We start from the raw sequence: 20876 nt of genomic DNA on the forward strand, positions 1-20876 counted from the left end.
CCTCCCAGCAGAGATTCTGACTCATTTGATCTGCAGAGGGCCCAGGGATCAGTATTTCTGTCAAGCTTCATAGTGATTCCAGTGCAGCTAGTCCGTGCACTTGAATTTGGGAAGAGAGAAGTGGGGTCAGGGTGCTGGGATTCTCGTCGCAGGTCTGCAGTCCCTTGCTGTATAACTTGGGACAGAGCATTTACCCTCTCTGAGCCTCCGTTTTCTCATAGAGAAATAGAGATGTAAACGTAGTTGATGCTGAAGGTCCTTTCCCAGGCTTGCGACCTCTGGTGTCTCTAGTTTGAGTCGGCTGCCTATAAGACATGGCTCAACGTACAACCCAAGATCCAAGAACTCTAAATCAGGGTCTAGGTTGGGTGAAGGAACTCCTGAATTTGGAGCCTCTGTAACTAGCCAGGTCACCAGCCCCCAGTAGAGCCCCCCGGGATCCTCATTTCTTGTACGCATGCTCCTGTGTTGTCCCCTTCCACACCGAATCAAGGCTGGCCTTTGCAACCAGCGCATTAAAGCAGAAATGTTAGTGTGGCTTCCGAGGCTGGACTGGTAACGGCGATGCTGCTTGTGCCTTGGTGTTTTGGACCACTCACTCTGAGGGAAGCCAGATGCCATGCAGAGAGGATGCTGAAGCAACCATATAGACAAACCCTTCTGCAGAGGAAGCAAGGCCTCCACCCTCCAGCCAACCTTGGAGTCAGGCCTTCAGGTGACTGCCGTCCCAGCTGATACCCTGACTGCAGCATCATGAGAGACCCTGAGCTGGAACCATCTAGCCAGTTATACCCAGATTCAAATCCTACAGAAAGTATAGGAGATAAAAACTGATTATTGTTGTATTAAGCCACTACATCTTAAAAACATGTTATGCCGCATGTGATAGCTAATATTGCCTCTAGTCATGTACTTTTTGTGCTGTGACTGTGATATCTTGTGACATCTAGAACTATGGGAGTGACTGGTGACTCCTGTGCCAGTTTTTGGTTGTTTTGTGTGTATGTGTTTTTGGGTTTTTTGTTGTTCTTTGTGTTTTTTGCCTCTCGGCTCCAAATCTTCCCTCTTACCTGCTCCACGATACTTTAAATACTTTAAATATTTTTTTCCTACACAGTGACCATATTAAGCTTTGTCAGCAGAGGGTGCTGGAAGGACATTGCAGGAGGAAGTTGACTTCTCTTTCCTGGCCCCTTGCCCTGTGTCGTGATTCCTCTCCGGCCTGCCGCCCAGACTGTCAGCAGTGCAAGTGGTGGGGCGGGCGGGGGGACAGACATTCAGTGGCACTTGGCTGGTTCCCCAGACCACGACGACCCTCAGCAAGCTTATAGTCTGGACTCTGTCTCCAGGGACCGACCTGGCTGCGGCCTTCTCAGCGTAGGCACCATTCATTCCAGGTCTTGCCAGCGAGCAGGCTTCCTGCAGTCCAACTTTCTCTGGAGTCCTCTCGCCAGCCTGGACCACCTGCACCCCCGAGCGTGCTTTCCCACAGCCCTTCTGACGTGGACGTCATGCGGTGTTAGTTGTGAGCTTCAAGCAAGCAGGCTCCCAACATCCTGACTGCCACTGCCTTCCTCACCCCACCAGTCACAGCCCATTGTCCGTGGAGGCCTTTCCTACTTGCCTACGGGATGTGGGCCAGCTTTGCCTGGGAACCTCAGTGAGCTTCCCAGCCACCAGTGGGCCACAGTCATACCTTCTCTATGGGATCATAGCCATGGGAAGGGCCACGCCTCACCTTAGGAGTCTGTCTCCCTCAGCCCAGGGTGCTCGTTGGAGTTTTCTTTACATATTTGTGGTTATTCTCCCATTATACTGAATACCTCTTTTTCGTAAAATGTCCCTATTCGTCAGTGAATGCAGGAAGCTATCTCGCAGGCTGGCCTTTGGTCAGCACTGGGGAAGTGGCCCATCGAGAAGCAGACCTTCTGACATTCTGTCCCTACTCTTGCCCTGGGCTGGACGTGATACTCATGGTTGATGGGGGCCAGGGCAAACCCTAGAACTTGTGGCAGAATTAAAGGTCAAAGTTTCCAGGTTAAAAAATAGTAGTTAAAAAGATGGGGAAAAAATGAAGAGTTAAAATGACTGTGTGGTTACTGAGAAGGCATCAGGAGGCAGGGCAGCCAGTCGACTTTTCTCTCTCAGCCTTATTCTGCCAAGACCCATGGATCGCTCATCTGTGCTTCGTTCAGCTGTTGGCAGATCAACACGCTTTGCTTCCACATGCTTTTGGCAGAAAATGGCTACACTACAGTATCCAAGTTTACCTGTCCTTGGGCTATGCAATCAACAAAGATAAACGGGCTCTTCTTGGGAGCAGGGTGTGACTGGCCCAGTTGGGGTCATGGGTTCCCTCTTGGTCCAGTCAGCTAAGGCTGAGTGTGCCTGGTCATGTGATAATACATTCAGCTAACGGGTCCTTTCCATTGGCAAATGGAGGGTCTGTTTTTAGAGAAGAAGGTATGGGCTGGACAGATCTCTTAAAATATGTCTACCACTTGTAATTCAGCAAATATACAAGAGGTCATAGACATTTGTCTTCTTTAAACTTTCACTGTTTATCTTCCCTTTTATATGGATTTATGGCTTCAGGGATCTGGACTAGAAGGTAGTTGAGTGAGACAAATCAACAAGGAAGTACCTAAGAAATGGTAAATTATCACATCCAGAGCTGTGTTCACACGCTGCAGCATGCTTTGTGTGCCTGATTCCCTTTGAGAAATGAAATTTTAACATGGAGAAGAAAGTAACTTTTTCAGCCATTTCTTTCTTTGCATCAAGAAGCAAAGTCAGGAGTTCCCGTGGTGGCGCAGTGGTTAACGAATCCGACTAGGAACCATGAGGTTGCGGGTTCGGTCCCTGCCCTTGCTCAGTGGGTTAACGATCCGGCGTTGCCGTGAGCTGTGGTGTAGGTTGCAGACGCGGCTCGGATCCCGCGTTGCTATGGCTCTGGCGTAGGCCGGTGGCTACAGCTCCGATTCAACCCCTAGCCTGGGAACCTCCATATGCCGCGGGAGCGGCCCAAGAAATAGCAACAACAACAAGAAGAAGACAAAAAAAAAAAAAAAGAAGCAAAGTCAGAAAGTTCCTTGTGGCTCCATGGGTTAAGGACCTGGTGTTGTCACTGCAGGGGCTCGGGTCACTGCTGTGGCATGGGTTTGATCCCTGGCTCTGGATCTCCCATAGGCCGTGGGCATGGCCGAAGAAAGGGAGGGAGGGAGGAAGGAAGGAAGAGAGAAAGAAAATCAAGCCTTTTCTTCGACACTCTCTCCCCATTCATTCTAAAGTCCAACTTTCTGAAAGGAGGCATAAACAGAGAAGCCAGAGCTATGTCTTGAAAGAATGAGAGTCAGGCAGAAAGCTTAGGGAGGAGAAAGGTAAAGAGGATTCTAGGGAGCTGTAAGCTGACTCAAATTGATGAAGCAATTCAAAGCTCGATGAGCATCAGTGGGAGCTTGGGAGGCATGTAAGGAGGCCTCAGGACAGAAAAATGTTGGGAAAAGGTCCTTCTCCATATGATGATGCTGTGGCAACAGTCATAGCATAGGAAGTTTTTAGTGAGTGGTCGAAACCAACCACTCTAAGTAAAATGCCTCTGAAAAGCACGGAGGGTCTTAAGCAAGTTGTTCGTACGTGCTGGGGTGTGTATGTAGAATTAAAGTGTTATTAGGTACCTAGTTAATGATTCTCATCACAAAATCAATTGCTTTAAATAAAAAGTTCTGGCTTAAGGTAACACCCTTAGTGTAGCTGCTGAAATATCAGCTGAACTGGGATTCGTGTGGCAAAATAGGAGTCCATTCAAACACACGTGGGGAGTTTTAAGACATTCACTTGGGGTCCCAATGACTTCAGCCACAACAGAGCGCAGTACTTACACCAAGCAAATGAGCAGTCTCTGCATTCAGAAGTGTGAAGGGAACCTTAATTCATGTAGCCCTTGCACTTCTTATTTTAAGCGGTACCAGTGACTTGGGTCTACAGGGGTCAGGGTGCTGTTTTCTTACAAAGTATGGTGTTCCTTGTCGGGAGCCGGAGGAAGGGGTGGCTAGAGTAGGTTCCCAGCCCTAGGCATTGGCAGTGGCAGAAAATATTTTCCCAGTTGCTGAGGTTCCTAAAATTCTCTAGGGTTACTCCAGTAAGTCTTCTGCAGAGAATACAGTCTTGTTACCTGAGCGTGCCTGTCTTCAGGGCTCCCCTGGCCCCAGTGCACGAATGTTCTGCTTCAGGGATAACGTCCATGGCCTGAATGGAAGATTATCTGTACCACGTGATACCCGAAGATGGGTGGGGGCAGGGCCAAAAGGAAGACTCCAAGCATAAGGGGGTGCTTACCACGTGGGGAGCAGTGGGGCAGGAGGGTTGAGTACTGCTGTCATTTCGTTCATGTCACCATATAGAGCCTCCTCTGCGCTCACTTAGAAGCAAGGGTAAAGGAAGAAGCTGGGTGTTTCTAAGATTCTCTTTAGTTCCAGGATGCTCAACCAAATAAATGAGCCGCACTTACTTGGAATGACAGTGTATTAACACAGAGGATTGACTTTTTCACGGTCATAGTGAATAAATTTGCTACTGTGAGAGAGGGTGACATCTTTGCTGGAGATCTGAAAAACAATGGGTAACCTGCCTCCTGGGCGGTTCATTCAGGAAGGAACCCTGAGGAAGGAGCGGCCAAGTTCACGAATTGGCCACCAGGGGTCGCCAGAAGAATTGAAAGGGCTCCTGAGGCAAAACCAGACTCCTGTTCCCCAAGAAGAGGGAAGATCTGTGGGACCTGTGTGCCCTCACCCTGCTCTTGTCAGAGAGACTTCTCGCCCAATTATGAAGGATTCTTTGTCCCTTCTTTTTTATGTGGAGTTGCCTTGTCCCTTCTTTTGGATCATCTTGCTGCACGACTCTGACCTATATGTCATAAGGAGAGATTTTTTCTTTTCTTTTCAATTAAATATGTAAATGCTTATCAGGAGGGGATTGCTCCCCTTTCCGGTCTTAGGGCAAATGCTGGCCCATCACCATAGGTCTTCTTTCAGTATTGGATCTAATGTATCTCCCTTGCCCTTTCCTATCACCCCCTTATGTAATTGATTTTTTAATGCCTGTCTTCCCGCCCGACCAGAACAATAATCAGAGCTAACATTGAAGTGGCGGTGGCAGGCACTGTTCACGTGCGGGGAATAGAATAACTTGGAAGCTGCACAGCGACCTGGTATAATAGATCTTCTTCTTTTTAAGCAGAAGGCACTGAAGACACAGAGAAGTTACATAACTTGTCCAAAGTCACACAGCTGGAAAATAGCATAATTAGAATTCAGACCTGGACAGTCGGGTGCCCAAATCCATGCTTAATCATTAGTCATTAAGTATCCTACTTGTCCATAAGTGGACATTGATCTGTGTCCCCAGCCCTAGAATTAAGCCTGTCGGTGTCATATGTTGAAGGAATGAATATATTGTGAATTCAGAGTGCCGACTCTTCAGCCAAATAACAGTATGACTGTAAATCAGCTATAATGGAAAAAATAAAAATCATTCTTAAACAAAAAGCAAATAATGATATGAACTAGACATGAGGTTTCCACAACATGCTGTTAAGTGAATACAGCAAATATAGAGTATTCTGTATAGCCTGATTCTATTGTTGAAAAAAAAATTGCTTGTATATATAGCATATATAACATCTACAAGATATATGTATGTTTATATAGGGGGAGGTTGAGAGGGGCAGGCATAGAGAAAAATCTAGAAGACTAATATTCCTATGATCATCTCTAGGAAATAGGATTAGTTGAACAAGGGGGATTTTTTTTATACCCTCTCTGAAAAAAAATTAAGAATAAGTACTTGCTTTGTAATATAAAAAGCTTGAAGTAGAATTTTTCAAGTTTTTGACAAAAATAAACACTTTCTCTCTCGTTTCATACACTCTTAAATGATAGCTTCAAAATAATAGAGACTTTAAAAGTCCTGAATTTTGTAACTCTGTATATAACTAAAGCACTCAGTCTTACTTTATTTGGTCCCGCGTTTTGCATTGTGGTTTTGTTTAGGAGTCTGCATTTACGTTTATTCTTTCCTAAACAAGGGGTGATGAGCCAAAGAAGGGCTTCAGTCTCACAGTTGAGAGCGAAGTGTATCACCTGAGGAATTATCGCATAATAACTTTATGGCATCATTATCAATTTAGTTATTGTTATATGTCCTGACATTGTGATACCATATCATCTTACAGAAGTCCATAGGCTCTGTTATAATGAACTTTTGGGGTTTTTTGGCATTGAACCTGTGAACCTTTCATTTCCAGGGTCTGACTTTTGCATCTCCTTCCAGATAAGGGCAGTATTAGTTCACAGGTTGGTTGGCTCATCAGAGTAAGATGTGTGTATCTGGAGTTTTCTTTAAGAAATGGGCTTCTTCAGAGGTTGTTGGGCTCCTTCCTCTCCTTCAGGAAAGTAAATTTGAGGAGCAAGGTCAGCTGAGGTTGGAGGTGTGTATGCAGATCTCTTATTATTTAAGCATTCCAGGAATGCAGTGTCCTGTGCTTCAAAGTTGCATAATAAAGATGTTTGGCACCCGAGGTGTTGACTTGACTTTGTAGTGTGGCCTCTCAGGGTCAGCTTATTTTTCTGAGAGTCCGGAGGTCCCATCATTGTGCCAGGTCACAGGAAGGAACCTGAAAAGCAGGGGAGAATAGGGTGCAGACCAGAAGGCCTGGGGCATCCAAGAGGGCAAACGCTCCCCCACCCTCCAGAGTCTCAGCCCTGCCTGCACATGAAACCCCCTGGGAGCTTCTAAAACAGACCGATGCTGCCTCACCCTAGACCACTTGAATTGGAATCTCTGGGATTTGGGCCTGAACCGTAGTTGGTTTTGGTTTGGTTTGGTTTGTTTGTTTTTGCTTTGGCCAAACCCGTGACATGCAGAAGTGCCTGGGCCAGGGGTCAAACCCGTGCCACAGCAGAGACCTGGGCCACAGCAGCCTCAGCACCAGATCCTTAACCCACGGAGCTACGCAGGAAGTCCTGAGCAGTAGTTATTTCCAGAAGCTCTCTAAGGTGGCCAAGATTGAGACCCAGTGGCTCTTGTGTCGCCCTCCATGGCTTCTCGATGCTCCGCTGCACGTGAGGAAGGAACTGCGGAGCTGGAGCTCCACTGGAATGTGTGGACTCTCAGTATGTCCCATGCGCCAGAGGCTGGAACTGCTTCTCTCCAGATTCCAGGGTCTCTTCCCCTCTGATGCGCTCCTGCTGCTGAGTGAATCCAAGAGGAGGGTGGCCCTGGGGAGCGGTAGTGAATAACAAGGTAGAGGATCCACGGGGAGGTAAACGTCACTTATTCAAACCAAACACACACAGCTGGGGCCAAGCAGACTAGGGCCGAGCTGGTTCCATTTATTCAGCCCAGTAGAGTTGACAATATCATTTTAACTCTAGGAAAATGATGCACTTTCTCCTCAGGGTCCTCAGGCAAGCCTGTGAGGTGGGCATTAGCACCCTTTGATGGATGAGGCAGTGGAGGCCGGAAAATGCGAGGGCCGGGATCACACAGCTATGATATAGCCAAGTAGAACGAACCTGTCTGACTGCAGGTTCCGGAGACACTCTGCTTCCCCGCAGCGGCTTTGAGTTTCATTTTTTCTGCTTCAGCTTGTAAGTCCCTGGTTCTCTTGAATTCTTTATGGACCTTTGCAACACTTGAGGCAAGAAAACGAACTAGTGAAAAATGACCAGAGAAGATGGCCAAAGGAGAAAAAAAAAATAAAATAAAAACCCAAATAAACAAACAAACAACTGTTCCCTGGGGAGGAAACAACTCACTTTTCCTCTTCTCTCTTTTATGGTTTACATAACAGTCGTCTATCTGCCTGTTGTGTCTCTGTTGCAGCAATAGCTGACCTTTGTAGAACATGCACTGTACTGGACTTGATGATGATGAGCTTATTTAGTCCTCCCCACAAACACATGGCATGGGTACGCTTAGGGATCCCTCTTTTCCAAATGGGGAAACTGAGGTCCAGAGGGCAGAGGCAGCCTGCCTAAAGTCACGCAGATAGTGGGGAGTAAAGCCCAGGTTGGGATCCACTTTGGGACCAGAGCTCACACACGTCTCCGTTACACTGTGCTGACTGTTGGAGCTACAGCCCTACTGATCTGAGTTCCCAGGCTGACTCTGGGCTCCTCTCTTTTCTACCTGTTTCCTTAGTTATAACAATCATTTGGGCTTAATGTGCTTTTGTCGTGCATTAAGCTTTACAAATACCATTTCATTTAATCCTTTCACACTGGGAAGTGAGACTCCAGTGGCCCCTCCAGCTGAAGGCTCTCCTCCAGCTCCTGACGGTTCTGACAATTGCATCTCTTTCAGCACGTTCCCTTGGGCCCTTCCCAAAGCTAGCTGTCAAAGGACCTTGTAGATTTTCGGTGACTAGAGAAGAGAAATCCCTCGGTCCCTGCTGTCCTTATGCTTAGAACCCGTTGTGATCAGCTCTTGTTCCAGGTCCTTGGCTGTAGGTCCCAGATCACCTTCCCGTGAGTTAGTCTTGGCTTCTGCCCGCAGCCTTCTCACATCATCCGGGTGGATGAACCAGTCCCCTCTGGCTCCCAGTACAACCCAGGATCTGTGTGACTGGGTTAAGCATGAGGTTGCAGGATTTCGTTCTGGGCTGAAACAGTAGGGTCCTGTCTTGCCAAGCCTGGCTGACGGGACATCAAATGAGCCATGACATCGAATGAGGACCGGCCGTCACATCTTACTCGGAGCCTTGCAGAGGCCAAGTGGAGCCTCTTTCAGATCGCTCTGGAGGATCCACCTTGGGCCAGGCAGTTTCTCTTTGATTTGAGGATTTCCCCATCAGTTCCCCTCTGTCTACAGCATCATTCTCTGGCTCTCCTTGGGGCCGAATCCTTTTCAACTTCCAAGTCTCAATTCTGCTCCGAGGCTCCCATTGAGAACTTCTCTGATCACTGTGACCACGGAAGGTGCCTCTTTCTTAGGCCTTATTTGCTCTCTTAACATGACAGCAAATTTTTCATCTTCCACACTCTCTAATCATTGTATTCGTTCATTGACTTAACTGGCTGTATTTCCCATGAAGTGTAAGCTCGAAGAGGACAAGGACCTGTCCCTTTCACTCACTGCTCTGCTCGGACCTCCTCCTAGCGTAGTGCTGACCCCAGTGAGGTACTGAGTGAGAGCAGTAAAGGCCCCATTGTCATCAGGGGTGACGGCGTTGACTACTGCCAGGAGCTAACTTCCAGCACCCCAACACTGCCAGTGACCTTTTCTTATTTACGTCTCACACGTCTCCTAAATACCTTGTGTAGGGTTTTGTGGCTGTTGTTTGCACGGACTAAATGACTGGGGGCCTGTCTGCTTATTCTCAGGTTCATCGTGTTGAATGAAGTTACAGTTGTCTCTGTGACCTATTGCTGCATAAATAAAATCGGAAAGGGAGTTTGGGCTCTCAGTTAAAGGGGCCAATTGTTACTTCGGAGGATGGATTCTTTGTTGCACCTCTTTGGGAATATGTTGGTCCAGGGGAAGAGTCCCCAGAAAGGGTTTTGTTTTTCTTTCTTTCCATTTTATTTATTTTTTATTTTTTTTATTTTTTTGTCTTTTTGTCTTTTGTTGTTGTTGTTGTTGTTGCTATTTCTTGGGCCGCTCCCGCGGCATATGGAGGTTCCCAGGCTAGGGGTCAAATCGGAGCTGTAGCCACCGGCCTATGCCAGAGCCACAGCAACGCAGGATCCGAGCCGCGTCTGCAACCTACACCACAGCTCACGGCAACGCCGGATCATTAACCCACTGAGCAAGGCCAGGGATCGAACCCGCAACCTCATGGTTCCTAGTCGGATTCGTTAACCACTGCGCCACGACGGGAACTCCCTTTCTTTCCATTTTAGGGCTACACTTACGGCATATGGAAGTTCCCAGACTAGGGGTGGAATCATAGCTGCAGCTGCTGGCCTACACCACAGCCACAGCAACGCCAGGATCCTTAACCCACTGAGCAAGGCCAGGGATCGAACCTGCTTCCTCATGGATATCAGTTGGGTTTGTAACCCACTGAGCTACAGTGGGAACTCCGGGAGTCCCCAGGAAGTTTAAACAGCTGCAAAAATAAAACCATGCCCTAGGCGGTATGCTGGGTGTCTAGGGGCGTTCTGAGGCAATGCTTCTACAATGCAGGGGGTTTCTGGCTATTGGAGAGAAGAGATTTACCTGCACAAGGTAGATACCAGCATGAGAGACAAATACTAATTCAGAACAACAGGCGATGACAGCGCTTAGCTTGTAGAGTGGTCATTGGGGTCTGGGAAGGCTGGGTGAGATTCAGTCAAGACTGTGGAAGACGGAGGATTTGGGTCAGTTTGCTTGGGTCTATTCTTAGCACTCTGTGTAGTCACTGGGTCCTTTGTCCCTTCTAGATAGATCCATGGAATGCTCCAGTCGTCCTCTGGCTGCAGGGTGGGCCGGGAGGCTCGTCCATGTTCGGCCTCTTTGTGGAACACGGACCTTATGTTGTCAGAAGAAACATGACCGGTGCGTATTGCTTGGACTCCGTTTTCCCCTGGAGAATTCTTTATTTAAAGCTTCTATCTGCTCTAGAAATAACTTAGAGTGAACACTGAACTACTGTAAATGGCTTAGCAGTTCCAGGTTATGAAAACATAACTTTCTCGCAACATCTGTCCAAGAAGAAAGAGCCAGCAGGACGAGTGTCCTGGCCAGGTTGCTTTCTCCTTTGAAATTTGGGTGGAAGGTTCTAAGCTGTGTTCTGCCAGTCTGCTGCTGACTCACATGATCGGGCTCACGAAAACAGTTGGCATTTATTACTATGTGGGCGAGCCCTTTTGCGTGGGAATAATGGGTGGAATTATATCCACTATTAGTCACATGAACTGAACACTGTATGGTTCCATCATGTAAATGATCGGATATCTTAGAAACAAGATACTGTGGGCTGGGCTGAGTAAAGGAAAGACTGGAGGGGGGCAGCCCACGTCCAGCTGTAACCCAGGTTTACCTCCATCTCGTTTTTTACTTTTCCTGGGTCGGGATTTGAAGGGCGAACCCGTTTGTGAAGTCAGTAGACTCCTGTGTGCACTTTTGTCCAAGTTGTGGTTCTCTTCAGCGTTGATGGGAGGAAGCGGATTCTGGAGAATCAGGCCTGAAGGATGATGCCCCCAATTGGACAGATGGGTTCATTGCATCCATGCTTACTGGGTGGTTCTGCTTGAACCAGCTGCATGGAGTTTTGTTTCCAAAGTACATCTTAGATGTCAAAACTCTCTGGTTCTGGGGACAGTGAAGGAGAGAAGGGGGGGAAGAAAAGGTGCAGGTGTCTGGTCCCCACCATGAGAGTATGACATGGTGTCAGAGGGACACCAAGGGTTTGTTGCCATGGAGAGGACAGGTGGGCACGTTGGCTCCTAACCAGAGCTAAACCTTACTTAGGTGGGATGCTTTTTCTAAGGACCCAGTCTAACACCTCCTCTTTGCTTTACTAGTGCTTGCCAGAGACTTTCCCTGGACCACTACCTTCTCCATGCTCTACATTGATAATCCAGTGAGTACCCCCCATGGGCCTAGGAAAGGGCAGTGTTGGCCTCGCTTGTCTTTTTTCTTTCATTAAGTGCATTTGAGAAATAGAAAAAAAATACAGATTTCCTTTTTTTATTTTAAAATTTATCTATTAGAAAAACACAATAGAGGTTTAATTTCTCTAACATGTACCATTGCATCCACGTTTGGGAATTTTACTTGCTACTGTCTCACCTTCCTTCTTTTTTAATCTTATGAAACATCGTTTTTCCTGGATTATACCATCTGGGAAAAGGGATCCGTTTCTTCCCACTGGTGATATGACCGTCTCCATATCCTGGGCTCTCGTATAGCATGGGAACTCCTGATTTTTCGAGTAGAGTTCTAGATATAAAAAGTCAAGGCTGGTCCCCTTCACTTATTACAGTAAGCAGAATGTCTCCCCTTGGGGGGGGAGTAAAATGCAGAAATCTCCTTGGGAAGTTTTTTTTTTTTTTTTTTTTTTTGTCTTGCTGTCTTTTTAGGGCTTTACTCACAGCATATGGAGGTTCTCAGGCTAGGGGTCCAATCAGAGCTGTAGCCGCCAAGCCTACGTCACAGCCACAGCAACACAGGATCTGAGCCACGTCTGCGACCTACACCACAGCTCATGGCAACGCTGGATCGTTAACCCACTGAGCGAGGCCCGGGATCGAACCTGCATTCTAATGAATGCCGGTCAGGTTCCTTCACTGCTGAGCCACGATGGGAAGTCTGGGAAGTTCTATGAAATTGAATTAAATACACTGCAAAATAGGAAAGTTAACTTTAAGGTCAACTTCTGCAGATTGGGGGTGTCATTTTCCTCTAATTTCTCTAACTTCTTTCACTTGCAGGATGGTTCAAAGAGAAAACAGATAAATAAGGAGAAAAGAAATCCAACATTCTTTTTTCCCTGTCTCCCCCCATGTTTTATCCTCTCTCCGAGTCTATTATTATAATTCCATTTTTTTTCCTTGCTTTTTAGGGTGCACCCGAGGCATATGAAAGTTCTCAGGGTAGGGGTCGAATCGGAGCTGCCACTGCCGTCCTGCACCACAGCCGCAGCAATTCACCGTCTGAGCCACATCTGCAACCTATGCCCCAGCTTGCAGCAACACTGCATCTTTAAAGCCACTGAATGAGGCCAGGAATTGAACCTGAATCCTCATGGATACTAGTCAGGTTTTTAACCTGCTGAGCCACAATGGGAACTCCTATAATTTCATATTTAAATAAAAGTTTAATTAAATATCCTATTCCCTTGGGTGTTTGGAGGAAAAACAAAAACAAACATATTCACAACTGGGTGTGTGTTTGTGAGGGGATTCCTTATACATATTATTGACACAAAATAAGTAGTAGGTTATCTTACTGATTTACAGTTCAGTTGTCCATGAACTTGGAGGTCCTTATACCTATGTCCTTGTAGGTATAAGGAAATATTAGTTTAAAGCTAATCTTTATTCTAAAGCCCCTTATCTGCTGAATGAAGGTGAAAGTGCTTAGTGGCCATATTTCCCACATAGAAATGGGGGAACACACACACACACATACGCACACACACACACAACTCTTTTATCTCCAGCCTAGAGAGTTCCTTCAGGTTTCAGAGAGGAGACAACTTTGGGTCCTTTGATACTGTAGTAGGGGCCAGGAAAGGTGAATTCCTGGTCCTTAAATCAAGGCCTGGCAGGGTCTCCACTGTGAGATCAGAACAGCTCAGCCACTGACTCCAGGGCGGAGCTCTGTGCTGCTATTTTATTTGGGCTTGGAGGAGGGAGTGGGAAATAGGTGACATGCAGCATCCACCTGTGAGGATGGCTGAGCGCAAGTGGGGTGATGGCAAAAATCTGAGGTCAAAGGCATGGTCTTTGGAATAAAGTTGATTTCAGGATCTCCAAGCAGCGCATGTGTTGCTCTGCGTTTATACCTGCTTATTTATTTCACCTGCAGGTGGGCACAGGCTTCAGTTTTACCGACCATCCCCAGGGATATGCAGTCGATGAGGATGATGTGGCTCGAGATTTATACAGGTAAAGGCCCTGGCTCTCTCCTGGCCGCCTTCAGACTGAACGATTTTTCATTTTCAGAAGGAAAATTCTTCTGGTAGTAGAAGTATTATTGATTGGTCCCCATAGTCCAAAACCTGAAGCTCTTTTAAGAATGCTTCCACATGAAGAGCTCACATGTGCACGAAAGCACATACCCACAAAGTGCACGCATGATCTGTTTTCCACTTCATTAAACTATCATTGATGAGTGTGAAAGTGGCCTGCAGAGAAAGTAGCAAGAAGAGCTGACATCTGAAGGCACTATTTTAATTTTATAAAAATACCCTTCAAAAAACAATAGAAATAGAGCAGAATTATTCAACCAAAGATTATTTTCCAGTGTTTCAACTAGATGCCTGAGAGGTTTCTGCTTGCTTTCCAAGATTATATTTAACTTTGCATTTGCCAAGAAACATCACCTCCCATGTTTGTTTGTTTGTTTTCTTTCCCAGGATTTCTCCTTTTGTGGCCTTCACAAAATGCAATTTTTCCCTCGTGTTTCTTCTTTGTGACTTTCAGAGGGAAAGCTCCGTTTGTTAGCTCATCTTACTTTTCCCTTCATATTACAAATTATTCTTTTCCAAAAAAAAAAAAAATTGAAGAAAAAATGTGAAGTTGTAAACTTGATGCAATGGTATCCATTATTTCTTCTTTTCTTTTTCTGACGTTCACTATTTTTAGTACTTTTTTTTTTTTTTTAAGTAAATGACCTTTCTTCTTTGGTCACATTTTTTCCAATCTGTAAATTATTGCTTGAGACCAAGTTCTGGATTCTCTTTGATCACTAGGGCACCCCCCTTTCTGGGTGCATAATAATAACGTTACGAAAAGAATTCTAGTGGCTAGAAAGCGTTAACTAGCTCCACCGCCCTACCCACCCCCCCACTTTCCCTGAACCGCAGTCTGCTAATTATTTGGTGAGCAAACCCCACCAATCCCCAGAGTGAAAGTGAATCTAATAGGAGTCAGAGTTTTTTGATCTCTGACAAAAGCTTCCCGTTTTCTTCTTCTTTCTCCCCAAGGCAGATGGCTGGGGGGAGTGGAAAAAGGAACTTCCGGCTTCTCTCCTGGAGATGTTTCTCTCTTCTCTGCTGACCCAGAAAACGATATGGCTGTTGTTTGTCTGCCACGCTTTCATGTGCCACATGGCCCATTATTTTAACACTTTCATTCAGTTTCCAGGCGGCTTGACTAGGACCCACCCTTCTGCTTCCAGATACAGAGGGTCCTGGGGGCAGATTGGCCAGATCCTGGCAGGGGTCCCTCCCCGACTCAGCAGCTCCCTCTTTCCCGCCGCAGACATAATCCCAACGGCTGTCCTTACAATTTACTCGAGCACCATGTCTTTCTCATTTAGCACTGACGGTGGGCTCTCTTTTTTCAGATGGAAACCTGTTTCTCCCTTGTTCCCCCTCCTACGCCCACCCTCTTTTGGCTCCAGTCCAAACAACTTCAGTGGTTTAACTAGCAAACACCCCGAGGGCGGAGGGTCTGTGTTAAAGAAACGCATCAGACCCTGGAAGCCAGAGCCTGGCACGCCTGCCCTTCCTTTGCTGTCTCTCCTGCCCCTCCCCCAGAGATGGTCGCAGCTTCCAGTTGACCCTCTGCGTGGGTATTTACTGCTGACATGTGGTTCGTCTCCTCTTGCAAGACATGTAAAGAGAACCTATTTCAAAGCAGCCATTGTTTATAGCTGTTGTAGTTCTTTTTGCTTCAGGCTCTCAGAACTGGAAAATAGCTAATCAGGGGTAGTGCAGAAAACTGATTTCAGCTGTTTCCTTTATAGTTTATACTATTTATTTCCCTTTGTTGACTGCATTCTTCTCTCCAGCTGTCCAGATGGATGTTTGGAATAAGAAGGTTGCTTTGAAACCTAGAAACGGGCTACTACAGGTTGGAAGAGTAGGACTTTTTTTTCCTCCCTTCGAAAACCATTTCTTTTTTTCTGAAAATCCTGTTCCGTTATTAATGCCTGGCTGTAAGGAGCAGACTCCTAAACAGACATTTGGCATTCACGTTTAGGCTGCTTTTCTGTGTGTTTAGAAATGAAACTTTTCCACTAATAAAATGTTCATTTTTTTTTTAACTTTTTGGAGTGTGTTTGGAGCCACAGTACCTCTGGGTTTAGAAAAATATAGATTTCCTAAAGGATAATAAGTTTATTACCTTTAAGTTGGAGTAGACCAGCTGGTGCCACTCTCTCCCTCCACCACTATTTTTTTGCCTGTTCTGTGCCAGACACTGTTCCTGGTGCTGCTGATAGAGTCATAGGCAAGCTCCCCAGTCCCCACTCTCTTGGTGTGCCTGAAGTTATTTTCTTAGCAGCCAAATAGAAAGGCTACAGTTCTAATCCACATATTGGTTTGCATGGGAAATAGTATCTAGTGCTAAACAAAACTGCAAGACAACATGACTATGAGACAGGTTATTAAATGAGAACATGGCATGATCAGAGCAGGTGGAGAAGATCACGGCCCGGCCACACTAGATGTGGAACAAGTGCATGGAGGTGGCTGGTTCCGCATCTGATGCAGCAGAACCAAACCACCGAGGTTCTCGTTGCTGCGCTTCTTTCAGTCCGTCCCTCAGTGACTAAAGATGCACCTTGTTTGGCTTTTGTTGGTATGGAGCTTCTGCTGAGATTATTTTAACTTGATTCTCCTAAATGTCTTGTATTTATTATGCCCTTGACTCCATTAGAGCTGACTGAAGTTCAGGGCTGTCTTTGGATCTGTAATGCATTGTCATTTACATCTAGCTTCTCTGCTCCAAACTCACGTCCTCTTAAAAACAAAACAAAACAAAACAAAACAAAACAAAAACTGAGTGGCATTTTTGCCCTTGCAGTGTGTTTCATCCAGTTGTCTTTTAATGTACCTTTCTGCCACCAGAGAGCCTTTGACTAAAATTCTACTTAACCGACAAGGCCTTGGCACAATGCCAACAAGTTTGCCAGATGGAATCACTTGGAAGAGAGGTGTTTCTTGTGCTGTACAGCACTTGTGCCTGAATAAATGCATGGAGCAGGTGCGCACACACGTGTGTTTGTGTATTATGTATTATGGTTTTTTTAGCAATTCTACTGCTAAAATTTGAAATTTTATATGGACATGATTCTAGATTTTATTTTTCATGTTTTGGTCATCCTGCGGCATATGGAGTTCCTGGGCCAGGGATCAGATCCGTGCTGCAGGTGTGACCCATGCCCAGGATCCTTAACAGTGATTGGGGATGGCACCTGCATCCCAGCAGTCCAGAGACGCCGCCAATCCCATTGCACCGCAGCGGGAACTCCTAGGTTTTATGTTTAAGGAAACCCGCATCATACTATGTATAGTCCTTGACTGAAACGCAGCTCTATGAGCAAATGCATAGCTTCATGTAACTTACTAAATTTACCTTTTTCATTCCCCCTTCCCATTTAAGAAAGACCTACAAAGACTTTGCTGTGATTAGCCAAAACTTTGTTCAGATCCTACTGTGAAATTAAAACTCTATGATAACCTTCTCAAGTGGGACCTTGCCTAAAGAATCCTGTCCTTTTTGAGCTAGAAGCAACCTGGGAGATTCTCTTTCTCAGCCAAGATTGCCAGATAAAATACCGAATGCCCAGAGAAATTTGAATTTCAGATCAACAACAAGTAATGTTTTAATCTAAGTATGTCCCATGTGATATTTGAGAATTACTTAGACCAAAACCTTACTTGTTGTTGATCTGAAATTCAAATTTAAGTGGACATCTTGTGTGTTTATTTGCTAAACCTAGCGCCCGCAACAATTCTACAAATTCTCTAAGGAAATCAGCCTGAGGCTAACGCACACGGCTTAGTTGAGACTTACTATATTAAATTGTCCATTGCCATTCCAAGTAGCAGGAAGAGAGAAGGAGAAGTCATTTTTAGCCTGAAGGTTGAAGTGGGAAGGGTGGAGAATAAACTCCTATTTTTATCTCAGCTCTAAAGCCAGCTTATTGCCAGCACAAACATGGAAGCTATATAATGCAGCTTCCCAGATTTAGTTGCTACAAAGGTTCTAGCTACTATAAATAATAGAGAAATACACAAACTCTGCAGTAGAATTTAACTGTGGGTTTTTATGAGCCTTTGAAAATTAAATATTGCCAGGATCATGGTGATTGGAATGACCCAATTTTGTCTTTGTGTAACCCTTGACCTCTCTCCTTCTCCTGGTTTTGCAAAGGCCTCCTGGCCTTTCATCCTCACTGGGTGATTCACGGCTTTTAGTCCCACAGCAGGAAACTGGAACAAAAAACCCTGCCTCGCTTCTCAGGCATGGCAATCTGGGTCACAACATTCCCAAAGCGTCTGAGTTTCACCAGGTTTTGTTTCCTTTTTGAAAGATTTTGTTCAAGGAGAGAATCATTCAACAAGCCACGCTTTTCTTGCTTATTATGAAATAAATTTCATGAGTCTGTTTAAATCTATTTCAGTGTACCAAAGTGGCTGTTGGCAGTCTTTAATAAATGTGATTTTCTGAGCCTGAAGGACACTGTACATTTACTTGGCAATCTATGGCCATTTGGTGGTTTTTCCTTTGAACTGTAGTCAGTTTTACAGCTTTTTGGTTCTTTGGTTACTAAAACGATGAAATTCTGGGAGCCCCATTAGAACATAGAAATGTTCAGGGTTCCCCAAAGAGAGGTTGGTTCGCATTACCTCACCACAAACCAAGGTTAATGGGGTCAGAGGTTTGCAGAACTACCTCTGCAAGTTGTGAGCTAAAAAGTGAAAGCCTCTTGCCCTTTGTTCAAGGGTCCGCTCAACAGGTAGGCGATCCAAGTTGGTAACCCCGAGATTTGGAGAACTTCCCAGAGCATTGGTGTCCACTTGTCTCAATTGCGGAGAATCACCAAGGTTGCCCTCAAGTATTTTCAAACCATCCACAGAGTATGGAGTGTTACGCATGTGAGACTGCAAAAATGCCTCCAGGAGCTTATAGCATAAGAGTATCATGTGAAACCTATTGTCCAAGGGTAAAATTGGGTCGCATAGCATGATGCTGTCTGATTGTTGTCATGGTTCTTCCTTTTGCAGTGCACTAATTCAGTTTTTCCTGCTGTTTTCTGACTATAAAGAGAATGACTTTTATGCCACTGGAGAGGTGAGTTGAAGCCACGTTTTCGTGCGTGCTTCCAGCATCATCAGAACTGAAATGTATGGTGACACTTGTGGTTTACTCGCTCAGGATATACATCACACACATACAAATATTAATTTGGCACATATAAACAAGTCTCCTCTTAGCTCCAAAATGTCCTCTGTGACATTTTTTTTTTTTTAAATTCTGGGCCTAATAAAGATTCGTATGTTATAATGGGTTGTCATGTCTCAGTCCCATGTCTTTTTTGTTGTTGTAGTCATTTGTGATGATGATTTTCAAGAGTCTAGAGCAGACCTTTTGTAGCATGTCCTATTTTTTTTTCTTTTTTTAAAAATTGAAGTGTGGAGTTCCCATCGTGGCGTAGCAGAAACGAATCTGACTAGGAATCATGAGGTTGCGGGTTCGATCCCTGGCCTCTCTCAGTGGTTTAAGGATCCGGCATTGCCGTGAGCTGTGGTGTAGGTCACAGACGTGGCTCAGATCCTGCATTGCTGTGGCTGTGGTGTAGGCCGGCAGCTGTAGCTCCAATTAGACCCCTAGCCTGGGAATCTCCATATGTCACGAGTGTGGCCCTAAAAAGCCAAAAAAAAAAAATTTGAAGTGTAGTTGATTTACAACGTTGTTTTCGTTTCTGCTGTACAGCAAAGTGATTCAGTTTGTGTGTGTATATGTATATATATTTGTATGTATGTATATATTTGTAAATATGTGTATATACGTTCTTTGTCTTAAAATGCTCTTTTTCATTATGGTTTATCGTAGGGTATTGAATGCAGTTCCCTGTGCTGTACTGTAGGACCTCGCTGTTTATGCCCTCCATGTGTAATAGCTTCTATCTGCTAACCCCAACCTTCTAGTCCATCCCTACCCCAACCTCCTCCCCCTTAGCAATCACAAGTCTGTTCCCCTTGTCCACAGAAGGAGACTGTGGACTGTTTCTGTTTTGTAATTAGGTTCATTTGTGTCATATTTTAGATTCCACAAATAGGTGATACTGTATGTTTTTCGTCTTTCTCTTTTTTGACTTAATTCACTTGGTGTGATAACCTCTAGTTGCATCCATGTTGCTGTGAATGGCATTATTTCATATTTTTTATGGCTGAGTAGTATTCCATTGTATATATGTACCACATTGTCTTAATCCATTCATCTGTCAATGAGCATTTAGGTTGTTTCCATGTTTTGGCTGTTGTGAATAATGCTGCTTTGAACATAGGGGTGCATGTATCTTTTTTAATTATAGTTTTGTCTGGGTATATGCCCAGGAGTGAGATTGCTGGATCATATGGTAATTATGTTCCTTAGTTTTCTGAGGAACCTTCATACTGTTTTCATATTGACTTAGTCAACTTACATAGAATGTTCCATTTTCTGACTTTGTCTGATTCTTTCCTTAATGCTTAGATTTGGTGAAAACATTTAGGAAGAATACTACATAGATGATATTGTATATAGTTTCTACTCTATCACATCATGAATCACATAATGTCCCTTTTTCCATTACTGGCAATTCCAAATTTGATCAGTCAAGTGGTGTCTGCCAGATCTTGCCATTGGAAAGGTACTTTTTTCCCTTTGAAATTCATAAAAAATCTGAGACCATGTGAACATCTGTTCCCCCCACCAAATATTCCACCAAGTAGTTTTAGCACCCACTGATGATTCCTGTCTGAATCAGTTTTTACACTGGAGGCTGTAAAATGATTTTTTTTCTCATCTCTCTTCCTTCAGGTATCATCTGTCATTCTCTTCTTCTCTGATGTATATGGTCCCATATTTGGTCAATGGGAACCCCTTCAGGCTGTCTTATGTTCTTTTGATACATTGTCCTCATTTGTCCCCATTAGTCTTTGGGCATTTCCTTGCTTTTTGGCACAAATATATGCTCTAGGATTAACTTGTACTTTCCCTGTCCAGCCCTGGAAATAGTTATTTCTTCAAGGAACTCTGTTTTGTTTTAATGGGTAATGGTATTTAAAAACCAATACCATATTGCTGCTGGGATGCCATATCTTTTAGACTTTGTGGGCAGAGCTCAGAAACAAAATGACTTCATACAGATGCCCACAATTCTAATTTAACATAATTTTTTCTTCCTCTTCCCGTTCTATATTTTTTTCACTCCTCCTCCTGCACTGA

At 44.9% G+C, this 20876-nt stretch overlaps 1 protein-coding gene across 14 annotated transcripts in view; it reads left to right on the plus strand.

Moving 5' to 3' along the window:
- The window catches only part of CPVL (carboxypeptidase vitellogenic like), a 146335-nt gene that overhangs the window by 30784 nt on the left and 94675 nt on the right, over window positions 1–20876 (plus strand). For all 14 annotated transcript variants that reach the window (XR_014834053.1, XR_014834054.1, XR_014834051.1 and 11 more), the window contains 4 exons: window positions 10428–10542; window positions 11511–11569; window positions 13519–13598; window positions 18671–18737. Coding sequence is in view for 8 of the 14 variants with exons in the window: in XM_021078577.2 (XP_020934236.1) it covers window positions 10428–10542; window positions 11511–11569; window positions 13519–13598; window positions 18671–18737 (321 nt within the window). In the remaining 6 variants the exon portion in view is untranslated. The remainder of the gene's footprint in view (window positions 1–10427; window positions 10543–11510; window positions 11570–13518; window positions 13599–18670; window positions 18738–20876) is intronic.

Source organism: Sus scrofa, chromosome 18 (genome assembly GCF_054392235.1).
Source record: "Sus scrofa isolate SSC_HxYL_T2T_F1_AM1 chromosome 18, Sscrofa_HxYL_maternal_Yorkshire_Landrace_v2.0, whole genome shotgun sequence".
Lineage (NCBI taxonomy): Eukaryota > Metazoa > Chordata > Mammalia > Artiodactyla > Suidae > Sus > Sus scrofa.